This window comes from Parambassis ranga, chromosome 24, assembly GCF_900634625.1.
Source record: "Parambassis ranga chromosome 24, fParRan2.1, whole genome shotgun sequence".
Taxonomy (NCBI): Eukaryota; Metazoa; Chordata; class Actinopteri; family Ambassidae; genus Parambassis; species Parambassis ranga.
This window is the reverse complement of record NC_041043.1, coordinates 7,402,758-7,415,606: the sequence shown is the minus strand read 5'-3', so window position 1 is coordinate 7,415,606 and position 12,849 is coordinate 7,402,758. Positions and strand designations below refer to the sequence as shown.

Below are 12,849 nucleotides of genomic sequence, written 5' to 3'. Positions count from 1 at the left end.
CTGCTTCACAACAAGCTGGAACTGAGCTGGAGGACAGAGGTGAGAGAGGTGGTGAGGCACGGCCATTTTTTAAATATGTGTTCAAAGCATAACAAAAGTTCAGAAAACTGTGCAAGTAACAGAAAACACTAATTTTGTCTTATTAATTAGTTATTTAGCCAGTCTCTAGTTTAACACTTGGTCTAATTTTTTATCATTATATGATGCCAGTAACTCCTACTACAAATTTTAATTGGTGATTTTTGCTTTTAACATCATGAATGAATTGGATTCAAAGGTTGATAAACATGTAGATGAGAGCACCAATACTTCTCATACTTTCTCTTGGCAACATGTAGTTACTGAAATGATACCAAACCTCGACGAGAACTTGCCCTCCACTGACCGCCGCTCCACGCCATCCTTCCAGCATGCAATGACAACTGTTACCATGGCAACCCATCTGCCGCTACACAAGTCCAGATCAGGGTTAGAGGAGATGGAGTCAGAGGGTGAGACATATTTTATTGCCAAATGCAAAAAGATTTAATGAATCCTCATTTTTCTAAGAGGAGTCATTACATGACCGCCATCCTCCTGTTACTGGCTACTGATTTGATCATCTTATAAAGGACTATCTTATCTTATCTTTTTCATGCTCCACAGAGGAGACAGATGAGGATGAGGAGGATGAGAACTCAGAGGAATCAGTGGAGGAAGAGAGTGAAGAAGACCTTACAGAAGCTCCCAAGACATCCTCAACGCAGCCTCCGTACAGTCTCATCCCTCCACCTCCTGTCTGGGTTCAACGCAACCAGGGCCTGAGTATGACAACACAGTTTAAAAAAAAAGACACATTTTAATCATCCTGAAAACAGTATTCACATTTTTTAGAGGTAAAAGAGACTCAAAAAGTCTTAAGATGTGTTTCCTGCTTAAATTATGTCTGTTTTCTCTCTCAGTGCGTAGCTGGGTAGAGTTGATCAGAGAAAAGGTAAGACTGCCCCCTGCTGTCCTTAAAAACTTGCATGTTCTTTAAAAACGGTATATTTCCTTCACCAAGCAGTGTAGCCAAGATAAAGGCTGCAAATCTCCATGTTGATACAAAAAAACACACAATTGATGATCTCAGGAATGAGCTAAGGAGCCCCATTTGGTCCAAATGTTTTGCTACAGTAGCCCTGAATGGACAAACCTCCCTTACTTTAGAAAGAGCCTTTGCATTTTTAAGTGTTAACGCCATAAATTCCCCCTAAATCTTGTAAAGAGATGGGTACACTTTACATCTTCACCACTAGATGCCAACAGATCCATAATACTGGTCCTTTAAAGGCTGCATCCAGGCAAATTAACCACTGTTTTCTAATTCAGGTGTATTAGAACAATAAGGTGAGTTACCAATCTGACCTCTTTGTGTGTCTTCACCCTTGGCAGGCGGGTTACGTGTCTGGGATGTTGGCCCCTGTGGGCATTGGCATTACAGGGGCCCTGCTAATCGTCGGCGCCCTCTACAGCATCAGGATGATTCACCGCAAGAGGAGGAACAGCTTCAAACACCAGAGGAGGAAGGTCAGGCAGCCAGAGGTCAATACCATCATCACTTATTATTACGTCTTTCATATGTGGAGTATACACTCTTTTATATTTTCACTGTGTGTGTCTCAAATACATGAAGTTCAAAATTGAGCTTATTATTCTCCCCAGCAACCTCGAGAGCCCGGCACCAGCCGTCAGGACCAAGCCATGCTGCTGGCCGACAGCTCTGAGGATGAATTCTGATGAGAGCCTGTTGGGCTTCTTTTGTTGGTAACCAATGGAAGCTTGGCGAACACCCCATCGCTATGACTACCACATCGCCAATCACCCAGAGCTGTTTGGGTATGACTCATCTGATCCACAGAATGTGACTGAGTATATATTTAAGGGCACAATTTGCACAAGCTGCACACAGGTCAGCTCTGTACCCCCCCCTTTTAAAGTACAAATGTGCACACCTTTCTAATTATTGTCAGCTGACAGTGACTGTCACGGTTCGGCAGGACAGGTGTGCTGCATTTTAACTTAAAAATAAAAAAAAAATAATGATGAAGCTGCTCATAAAAATGCATTAGCAAGGTGGTACTGGCAGGATGTTGTGGAGTGGAGGGGGACACCGAGAACCGGTAGGTTTTCTGTCAAGTAATAAAAGGGCTGTAGAGGAGTTACATTACATAAACAGTGTAAATATATGTACGTATACAGTATGTAGCTGACTTGGGGTCAATTGTGTTGGTGTAAATGAAATTTTATTTTAAACATCTAGAAAGTTTTTAGTAATCTGCTTATTTCCTGTTTTTGCTGGGAGCTGGATGAAGATTACAGAAGTTTGGGACTAGAAGTGATTCTGGTGACTCCAGACACTGGAAATGACTGCTTTATAAACGAGTTAACCATCGGCCCTCCTGGCTGTAACATCACACAGGAGAGTGGTATCAGACTCCTCATTCAACTCTCAGTGAGAAAAAGAAAAGGCTTTTTTTTTGTCCCCCAAAACTTTAGAAAGCGTCACATGCAATTCATTTGAATTAATGCTTGATTTAATGTGAAATTTGTGGAAATGTTTTTATTAAAAGTCATTTGTTCATAGAAGTTACTGTGACAAGCACATACAAAATACCATCATCCTATAAAAGTATGTAGCATAAAACAGATTCTGATGTAGAACTCTGATATGAACTCATTGCCACTTGCAAAATGTTCTTTTTCTCTCAAGTGTATGACTACGTATACTGAAGTGTTTCTGTCCACTGAAGACAATGAAGCAGAGGTTCATTTTTCATACTTAAACTTTGTTTTGCTCGACACGTGTGGCCCATAATGTCACACTGCTCAGATGCAATGAGCTTTAATCTGGTAAAGTTTCACACTTAGAGGCATTTCTACTCATATCTAACACCGCTGATGTTGAATCAAGGTGTTTTTATGTTTTAAGAAAACAGACATTCTGTAACTTCATGAGCCATCTGACATGCTTAAAGTACACCTGCCTGTTTATATGCAATAATACTGTTTTAGGGTAGTGTGATGTAAAATAGTGGGCACTTCTGGTCTCTTTATGTAGACGTGAAAAAAAGAGTTGTGACCAAATAAAGTATTCTTTTAAATGTCTGATGAAGACCCATTCTTTAAAAAAAAAAAAAATACGTCTTGTATTGTGCACTCCAGACAGCAGACAACATAACCCAGTTTTACAGCATTAAAAAAATCAAATAATTTATTTCTGTGTTCTTTTTCCACATTAAATAAAAGCTATCGGACATTTCCAGATCAAAATCAAGAAGAAGAAGAAGAGAGGGGAACAGGGAAAGAGGAACAGAGGGAAACAGACATGCAAAAACCCTTTTGCTCTCCCCTTATTTTTCTTTCTTTCTTTCTTTTTTTTTTTTTAAACACACTTCATGGATGGTGGGGGAGGCAGTGCCCCAGAAAGACTGCAGGAAGCCCCGTGTGGTTGGTTGGATGGCTGTATTGTGGGGAGCACAGCATTTTTGTTTGATTTTTGTGGCGCAGCATGACTGCCAATATAATGACGGTCAAGCTATTTTCTATGAAGGGGGGTGGGGGGGATGTATTGTCAATGGCAGAAGCACTAAGTCAAGAAAGCTCAGCGGAAAGGGTGGAGAAAAAAACTACTCCTGACATCTGTGAACACTGAACTGGCATTTCAAGTCAAAATGCTGAAGAGAAAATGTATACAACAACAGAAGGCATGGCGACAAAACAGCAGGCTGTAATGTTTGCATTCCTCATGGCCAGAGTTTCACAGGATTGAGACAGAAAGGTGATGCACTTCCTTTAAAAAAAACAAAAGCATTAAGGTGATGCCTACCCCTGTTCTTTCATCAGTGGCCAGTGTGTAAAATAGAAACGCCCAAATAGCAACAGAGCACAGAGAAAGGTTAGAACCAAGTGTCCAACATGGGGACAGATTTTAACCTCCAGACTGAAGCAGGAGACGTTTGAACAGGGTTAATAAAAAAAAATCTAAACAGTGTCTGATGAGCAGCAACAGGGTCGGGATTATTTTGCTGATAACATTTCTCACAACACTTCTGGATGGGCTAAAGTAGCACAGAAGTTAAAAATCAAATCAGATAAATCAACACAAGTCGCCCCAAAAAACCCAAGAACTGATTCACAAAAAGAAAAAACAAAACATGCTGTCAATATATCTGATGAATAGAACAACACTCGTATACAAATCTGGAAAAAAAAAAGAATAATCTGATCTATTGTTCCAAATGCTGACACCAACTTAGACATAGACAGACCATTACTGGATGTGGCAGGCAACTCTGTAAACATCTACTCTCCCTTCCAGTCCTTGGCTCCTGGGATGTAATACCTCAGCTAGAACTGCTGAAAGGGGGACAACGAACCCAAAACACGAACAAGGTTTTGTAGTGTCGTTCACAGAAAGCAGCTCGTCCATCTTTCAAACTTTGATTGTGAATCGTTAGGCGCTTCTTCAAATTTGTTCCGTTGCCAAAATTTGAAGCAGATTTTCAGTAGTGCCACATGGCAGTGAGCTGTAGTGCCTTTCTACTGTGAATATAGCAGACAGAAGCACACAGGTGTCCAATTGCATAATTTGAGGCAACAACCAAATTTGCATTTAGGGTTTATTCTTTTATGAAAAAAAATAAGTGTGTGCTTTTGTTTCTTCCTTTAATGACCAAGTCCTCATTAAGCCAGAACAAAAATGTAGCACCACATGAAGGCTCTGATTTTCCCATGCGGGGCCTCTGAAAGTAGAGAAATAAAAGTCTGACAGATCCACACCATTGTCAAAAGAGCACATTCATACGTGTTCAACACACTGCAGCAATTTCCAAAGAAGTGCATCTGACCTTTGTTCATTAGGAATAAAACAAAAGTAAACTTTCTTTGCCAATTTGTGTATACGGGAGCATCCGGGGTGCATCTATGCTGCTTTCCATCTTGGAAGTGCATCGTGGACTCGACTGCTTACGAGCAGCGTTGTGCAGATGTATATAATCTAAATAAATTGAAAGCAAATGAAAAGAATAAAAATATAATCTGCTAGGAATACTTTCCTTTTTTTTATCAAGAGATAAACACACACAGCATACTCAAACAGGATTCCAGCATATGTAACACTTTGCCTAGAGCTTGTGCTGAGGCAAACCAGAAGTGTCGGGCCCTGTTAGCAGGCAGACCGCTGCAGTCGTAGCTGTTAGCGCTGATGCATCGAATGACACTTGCAAAGAGGAGTCAGACTAATGGTGTGGATTAGTAAACTGAGAGAAGACATTTGAACACACCATCATTGGCAAGGAGTCTCTTTAAAAGACGCCATTTTCTCCTTTTTCTTTTGGAAATTTTTGCAGCTGCTGGCAGTGCATTTTGGGAAAAAAATATATAACTACACACCCCATCATGAAAGATTTAGTGAAGGACAAAAAAAGCAAACAAACGGTTTGAGGTCCCAATGGAGTGATAGGTTTCGATCAACTGCTCTGCACCGACATGCAAACAAGAGAGGAAGGGAGGGTGGGGGGGTTTCAGAGGGTCAGCCTCAGACTGGGTTCATCAACACACTCCCGCGCACACGTTAAAAAAAATGCATGCATATCTTTTACAGGCGTCAGTCCCGGGACACACGATGGAAGCAGCAGCAGTGGCAGCAAGGAAGTGCTGCGCCCACTGGACAGGATGGAAAACAAAAACAGTTCCAACCAAGCATGCACTCACACAGTCACACAAACACAGAAACTACATACACTCAAAAAATAGCCTCTCACTTTCAAAAAAAGGGAAAAAAAACACAAGGAAGTACAAACACGCTGTCATACTATAGCTTTTTCCATCCCCCTCCACGCCCCAAACGTACAGGGTTAAAAAAGAAACACAAAAATAAACTCCACAAATATTTTCCCAGTCTGTGTTTACTGCCCCACTTCCTTGTTTTCAGATGGTGTTTTCTGCAAGTCTGTCCTGTGTCTGCAGGATGATTTGGTTGTGGTGCCTTGTCCTCTTGGGTTTGGATGCACGTCCTCACCTGAGCTACCTCGCGTCTCAAATCCTGGTCCATCGAGAGGCGTCTGAGCTTCAAGGTCAAACTGTCATCTTTAGTACCCGGCCAAGGTCATCCCAGAGACCACCGTCACTCGCCCCACTCCTCGTCACAGAAAGTATCAGGGGGCCCCTTCATGAAAACATCTGGTGGGACTTCAATCCATTTCTGCCTACACAACAGTTGTTCAGAGGTCAAGGATAAAAGTAGGGTGTGTGTTTTTGTGTGTCTATGCATACCTATGTGCATACTCTGTGTGTCTGCGTGTATGTGTGTGTATGTGTGTGAATACAAGAGCAAAATGACCAGGGCAGAGCTGAGGCTTTCAAGCTGATAGTATTCGAGGTGAACAGCACCTGCTGTCCCGTCCTCCCCCGTCCCCTCTGAAATCCTCTAACGGAGCCACAGTTTGAGCCTCAGCGCGTCCACTCCATTCAGGTAGTATCTGAACAGCCGCTTGTCTCTGACAAAACCCAAGTTCTCGTACAGCTTCAGGGCTGATTTGTTGGTGATCTCAGTCTCCAGTACAACCTGGGGACACAGAGATGGACGTGTCCGTGAGCAGAGAGATCTTGCTAGCACAGCAGGATTGAAGTCTTTGGTTATGTCTTCAGTAAAAGTCCTTTTTATGCTAGAACACAAAATACTGTAAATACATGCTGTAGCTTGCTAGCAAACAAGCCCGTCACAAGCAGTAGATGTGTGTTAATTACAAAAGGTGTAAAACTTTTCAGGCATTAACACTGTGCTCCTTGGTAGAAAATCCACTTACAAATGAAGCAGTAATAATTTTACATAATTTCACATTCACAACAAAGACACTGGAGAAATTGCCACACTGAATATTATTTCCATGTCAAGTATCTGCTCTCTTTAATCATTACAAGTCGTAAGGGAGTAAATGTGTGTCTACTTGAACAGAATCAGAGCCAGTAGAATAGTGTGTGTGTGAGAGGAGAAAATACTGAAAGGCTCAGGAAGGCTGACAAACCAAGGCTAAAAGCGAACTTACAATGACAGCTCATTTCTATATTGGTGAATACTACTTAGTTATTACTGTATTGAACTTTTTGACCGAGGATGCTTTAAAAGTGTGCCAATTCAAACCTTTGTACTATTGCATGTAATCAAAATTGTTTAAAGAAAAGGTTAGAGTGAACAAAGTGAGCCTGTCTTACCTCATCACAGTCGCCCTCTACCATGGCATAGATGGCCTTTTTCACCAGATTAGTACCTGCAACACAAGAGCAACAGGCTAACTTCTGAATTTTAGTATCAGCTCAGATGCGTTTGCATAAAGAGATTTGGTTGTCAAGGACACAAAAGACAGTGTTGCTCAACTTGGTGTAGACTCTATTTTTGAGGAAGGCCAGACTTCTGTGCCAAGATCTCACCAATGCTTTTCCTTCTGTGTTTTGAGTCCACAGCCAGCATGGCGATGTAGCCACGACGAAACATCTTCTTATGCATGTCCAACTTACATACGATGGCTCCGACACACTCTTGCTCCACCATGGCCTGTGACAGACAGACAGACAACAGTTGAATCCCCTGAGTGTCTGTAGGGGCAGCTGCTGAAAGACTACCAACAGTTCCTCTACAGTTCCGGCCAGTTCTGCTGCCTCCCTGACCTCAATTCATCACACTTCCTCTTATGTCACATGTGACGTACTGGAACTAGGAAGTTTACGACCTTGAGGATCAGAGTATAACCACAAAAAAAAAAAAAAAGATTTTCAAAGTACAAACCCTTAAGTGGACTCAAGAGGAAACACACACATAAAAGCACATACACCTCTACATACAGTGTAGAGCTGTTGTGGTTGCTTGCAGTGAGTGTGTTAGTTTTATGTGTCTTAACTTGACACAGACATACAAGACTTACATTTGCATTGTGTGTCTGTGGCTTGCGTGTTTGCGGCTTGCATGTTTGCATTTTCAGCACTGTGTCTGACTGCCTTTGAGACTAGTGATGGGTCTGTCATGATCGAAGCGGCTCTTTTAAGTGAATGATCAGAGCTGTTTTTCCTGTGTTTTTTCCTGTTTCAGCAGTATGTGATTGGTCAACTACAAAATGTGTGGTCTCAAAACACACATTGTGTAGACACAAAAGCAGAGAGAACAGCCGCTAGAGAGCCAACACAATGGACAGGTCAATTACACCGTACCTGTACTTTACAATGTATTTTTGTAGCACTACATTTAGTATAATAAGCCATACAAATAACAAACATTTGATATCATGTATGTTTTGTACACTAGTAATTAAGTTCACAAATAATTTTACATTATTTTTGATAATTAATTAGTTTAAGCAACAAAAAAAATCTGAGGAGCCACTTGTGAGCAGAAAGAGCCGGCTCAGCCGAGCCATAAAATCTCTAAAAAGAGCCGAAATTCCAATCACTGTTTGAGACACACTGACAGGTGGTGAAAGGGAGTGGGTGTGCAGTCACGCCCAGCCCAATGCTCTACAACACGAGGTAGCCAGTCCATTGGCTAATCACAGGCCTGTTGTGACTTGTTAGTAATCAAGGTGACAGAGAGGTTCTCGGGGGGGCTCCGTTTGTACTCACCAGAAAGCAGAGCTGCGGCCAGTTGTGGATGAAGTACCTGTACGTGTATATTGAGTAAGGCTCAGACAAGTCCTTGGTGATCAGTCTCATGATCCACGGCATCTGCAGCTCGGATTCGTAGCGGACATAACGGATGCCGTGGCTGTCTCCTTCCGCCTTACCGGGAGAGCTGCCCAGGTCGAGCCGGGCCAGTTCCGCGGTTGGCGGCTGCTGCAGGTCGTTGGGGCCGTCCTCCTCTTCCCCAGGCCCAGCAGCGTCCGACGGGTCGTCACTCGGCGGTCTCGGGGGCTGCGTGTGGTCAAACTGGTTCGGCATCCCGTTCATGCTATTGTTAACTAGAGGAGAGTAACTGCCGTTTTTGGAGAACGGGCTGTGGCCTTCGTGTTGGCAGTTCTCACTATTGTTTCTAGCGTCCGGAGCCCCCTCATTGCTGCCGCTGCTGCTGCTGTCACAGTTGTCCACGGACGATCTTGGATTGTCAGGTCGGTTTCCTACGTGTTGGTGGCTGTCAGGGTCCTCCGAGGGGCTGGCCAAGCCGTTTAACTGCTGTTGCTCTCGGGCTTGCATTTTAAGGTGCAGCGCCGCCGGGCTAGCTCTCGCTAGCATATTTTTCTGCTTGTTCTTGACCGACCCTTTGACTTCGTTTACCGGCTGCGATATCTTCCCTGTACCGGCGGGTACACACTCCTCCCCGTGGCAGGCCGGCTCCTCGTCTTCCACCGCCGGCTCCGCACTCCCAGCCCCGGGGAAAGGAGGAATTTCAGCCGGGGATGCAGGCAGTGCGCTACTAGGCCCAGGCGGCACTGTGGCCATCCCACTGCATTAAGATGGAGATACACGCTGGGAAACCGTCGAACACAATTTCATCTACAAGGTGAAGGGTTATACAATCAAAATACAAGTTATTTCGCCGAATGTTGCATAAATCCTCGGGTTTAGAGGCGATAGCCTATCCGCTGGCGACGTTTGTCGCTGCTTTCTCCTCGATTTCCCTGCTGCCGCAAACTGCAGTCGCAGTAAACGCCATTACGACAGCAGACTGAAGCACTTTACGACAGTAATGTAACGCATGTCAGCTGCAGGTTCAGCAAACACGAGCTTCTCTCCCGGCATTTTACTGTGAATATATATTATTAGATAAATATAGATATTAATATAATAGTATTTAAATATTAAATATTTCTTTTTTGTTTGTGCCTTTGTGTGATTGTTTTTCTATTCTATCGGAGAGGTTCACACAATCCTTTTCACCACCACCACCGCCACCCTAAGCAATATATTGGACGAGCCCATTTATATTGTATTATCGACAACAGATAAAGATTACAAGGATATTGAGGAAGTTGTAAAGTTCACTGCCCTTTGAAGCTCGGCGACCTTTGACTGTTCTTTCTCACCAGCAGAGGGCGACATACTGGCGCTTTATTTGGATAGGGCAGGTTGTCCAGCAGATGTCGCCAGCACACCGGTTCTTGCTTAATTTTTTTTAAGTTCCATAGAGCCTGTGTGATCAGTTAAGTCAAGGTAAACTTAACTCCAAAACTTTGCAAAGGGACGGTGTACTTTCACTTCGCCACACACACTGTAGGTAATCTATGAAATATATACAGATTAAAGCATAAATACAAGTCTTGGGGGATTATTATATGATTTCAGCACTCTTGCACTGTGGACAGCAGCTCTACTGACCCTTCTGAAACACTGTTATTATTATGGACTCACTGAGCATCTGAGAAGACCTGATGGATGGCTGGATGTCTTGATTTATATAACACGCAACTGGCTGCCACTCTTCTTTTTTCTGCCCTATACAGTACCCATGCGTGAGTTATGCTACAGAAAAAAACAAAATACTTTGTTTATAAATATACATTACAGAGGAAAAAGACAGAGCGATAGAAGGGAGAGGAGACAGCTTTTTTTCAAGCTAAGCCTTGGGGCTGAGAACTCTGAAGAGCTGGAATCAGACATGCACAATCAGTTCCCCTCTTCAAATCTCCTTTACAGGCCTATCTACTTGAACAGGCTTCTCTTAATTACTTTCTCTATCACTTAGCGAGCTGTGCCTGGGACTAGAAGCTGCAGTGTCTTGCCAGAGACATTTGGCTGGTTTGAACCCATATTTATATAGGCCTATCTTCTTTCTCACAAGCCTGTCCCATACCTTCTCCCCCCCACTCACACCTCCTTTTTCCCTCCTGCTTTCATTGTACACTGCTCTTGTCTCTTTCTGCGGCTCTCCCCATCCTGTCTCTACCCTTTTCCAAATATCTCCAGGGTGTCAGTTGCGTCATGTGACTGGTTTGCTTGTGATTACAGCAGTTGGCAGACATACTAATCTATGAGGAGGAACCCAAAATATCTTAAAAAAATGACAGTGTGTAAAAAAAGTATATAAGGTCAGCAGAGAGTGAGAGCATTGGCCAGGACAAGCCAGGGTGACACTAAAACCTGAGGTCCCTCCTCCCTCAAACATGTCTGTCTGAGCCGGTCTCAGGGGCTGGTGGCCAAAGTTTGGATCTCCATGCCCGCACCCCTCCTTCTCCTGCCTGTCACATTGGCTTGGTCCCCTCATGCTCCGCTCACATCCCTGAGTCCTTCTTCTTCTTCTTCATCTCTCTCTCTCCCTCTCTCTCTTTTAGTCTGGCGTCTGGTCCACTAGAGCTGTATTTAATTAGTTTCTGTTGGGTTAATTAGGGGCTAAAGTTAGGGGGTCGGACCAGAACAAAAGCGGGTCAGGCTGGACGGATGCAGGTGCTCCAGAGTGGTTGCCAGATTCCACCGTTCAGATTAAGATGGCTGCAAATTGTCTGGAGTATTGGAGAGAATGAGGGAGAGGGGAGACGGTTTTTCACCACATATGGGATGGCATAGTATGTACATCTTTAATTTATGCCAGATTTCAGCCTTCTGTTTTCAGTGAGAGCACCTGTATCAAGCTTTCTACACACACAGTTGATGTGTGTAAAGTGATGTCATTGGCATTGTGTTTCCTGGTTGCCATTCAGGATGCTGTGTTGTATGTTCTCATTCATTTCCCCCCTTTTTTCCATCAATAAGTGGCAGCTATATCCTTCACTTTGTTGGTCGGCTATGTGAGAAGGACATCAAATGATTGATCTGAACAAGTGAAGTATGCATAAAATGGACAAATGCATGCAGCCTGTGAAGCGGACATCAATGCTGCTAAAATGAAGTGATCATGTAAATGAAAAGAGCACTGTAGCAACTGCTGCACTTTGAAGATTACCTGTTTACCTATTGTTCTTTTCATATAGTGTAAATAAAGATGGAATATATGTGTATGTTTGATTACAATGATGTAATTTGACCTTTTCATCTATCCCGTGGAGGTGAGAGCAGATGAAGTGATACATGAGAGGAGAGGACGGGAGAGGAGAGGAGAGGCATCTCTGGCATGGCTGGAGCCCCTCAGTGTGTGAGGGTCCTGGGGCCCTTTAGACAGGCGCCAGCCCAGCAGGGAAGCAGAGACAATCACGCAGCACCAGATTCAGATGGAGGGATGGAGGGAGATGAGGAGACGCAGAGGGGAAGAATGAAGGAGGGGGGAGAGCTGGTGGTGGGACAAAGAGGACAGTTGAGAGAGGTGGAGGACATGACAAGGAGAAGAGCAGACAGGCACAGGTAGAAAGAGTTCTGAAATGTGTCAGGGGGGGAGGGAGGAAACTGCACTGCAGATCAAGAAGAGGTGAGAGAAGAAGGAGTAAAAGGAAGAAAGAGCAAAGCTAGAGAGAGAGAGATAGCATATATTTCCCTCTGTAACAGTCTTTATCACCAGCCCAGATCATGGCGTATGAACAGTGATCCAAGTCAACCATCTGCTGAGGCTAGATAAGCCTGGGAGAGCTGGGTATTGAGCTGTCACTCAGGGAGGAGCGCAGAAAAAGAAAGAGAGGAGGGGAGAGAGAAACAGAAGAGAAATAAAGACAGAACGACAGAGTGAGAGAGGGAGGGGAGGAATGAGAGAGGGCTCTGTGCAAGGTAGGAAAACTGAAAGGAGAGGATTCACGGAGAGAGTGGAGAGCATCAGTCTTGTTAGAGAAGGACTTAACGTCAAATAGATGTCCAGCCCTGTCCTGCCTAATCCTTAAGTTAATAAGACAAACAATAAAATAAATCTACTTATTTGTTTTTTTTATTTTTCATCAGCCCACTCACAGTCTTGCTTGTGTGCGTTTACTCCAATATGGAAACACT

General features: G+C 43.6%; 2 protein-coding genes across 4 annotated transcripts; one reads left to right on the top strand and one right to left on the bottom strand.

Annotated features, from left to right (window-relative positions):
- Positions 1-478: 478 nt before the first annotated feature.
- On the top strand, positions 479-2,472 carry LOC114429058 (armadillo-like helical domain-containing protein 4). The gene is made up of 5 exons (XM_028397907.1): positions 479-491; positions 646-804; positions 942-973; positions 1,414-1,563; positions 1,684-2,472. Exons 1-5 carry the CDS (start codon positions 479-481, stop codon positions 1,756-1,758), a joined length of 429 nt encoding a protein of 142 aa, XP_028253708.1. The 3' UTR covers positions 1,759-2,472.
- A 732-nt stretch (positions 2,473-3,204) lies between these two features.
- naa30 (N-alpha-acetyltransferase 30, NatC catalytic subunit) lies at positions 3,205-9,653 on the bottom strand. 3 transcript variants are annotated; one of them, XM_028397710.1, is made up of 5 exons: positions 8,632-9,653; positions 7,450-7,573; positions 7,234-7,289; positions 6,412-6,586; positions 3,205-6,227 (listed from the first exon to the last, which is right to left on the bottom strand). In XM_028397710.1, the coding sequence occupies exons 1-4, from the start codon at positions 9,442-9,444 to the stop codon at positions 6,449-6,451; spliced, it is 1,131 nt and encodes a 376-aa protein (XP_028253511.1). In that variant the 5' UTR covers positions 9,445-9,653; the 3' UTR covers positions 3,205-6,227; positions 6,412-6,448. The 3 variants fall into 3 exon arrangements, with proteins under 3 accessions (XP_028253511.1, XP_028253512.1, XP_028253510.1); XM_028397711.1 differs by having other exon boundaries at positions 3,205-6,223; XM_028397709.1 differs by having other exon boundaries at positions 3,205-6,586.
- Between the last annotated feature and the right edge of the window lie 3,196 nt (positions 9,654-12,849).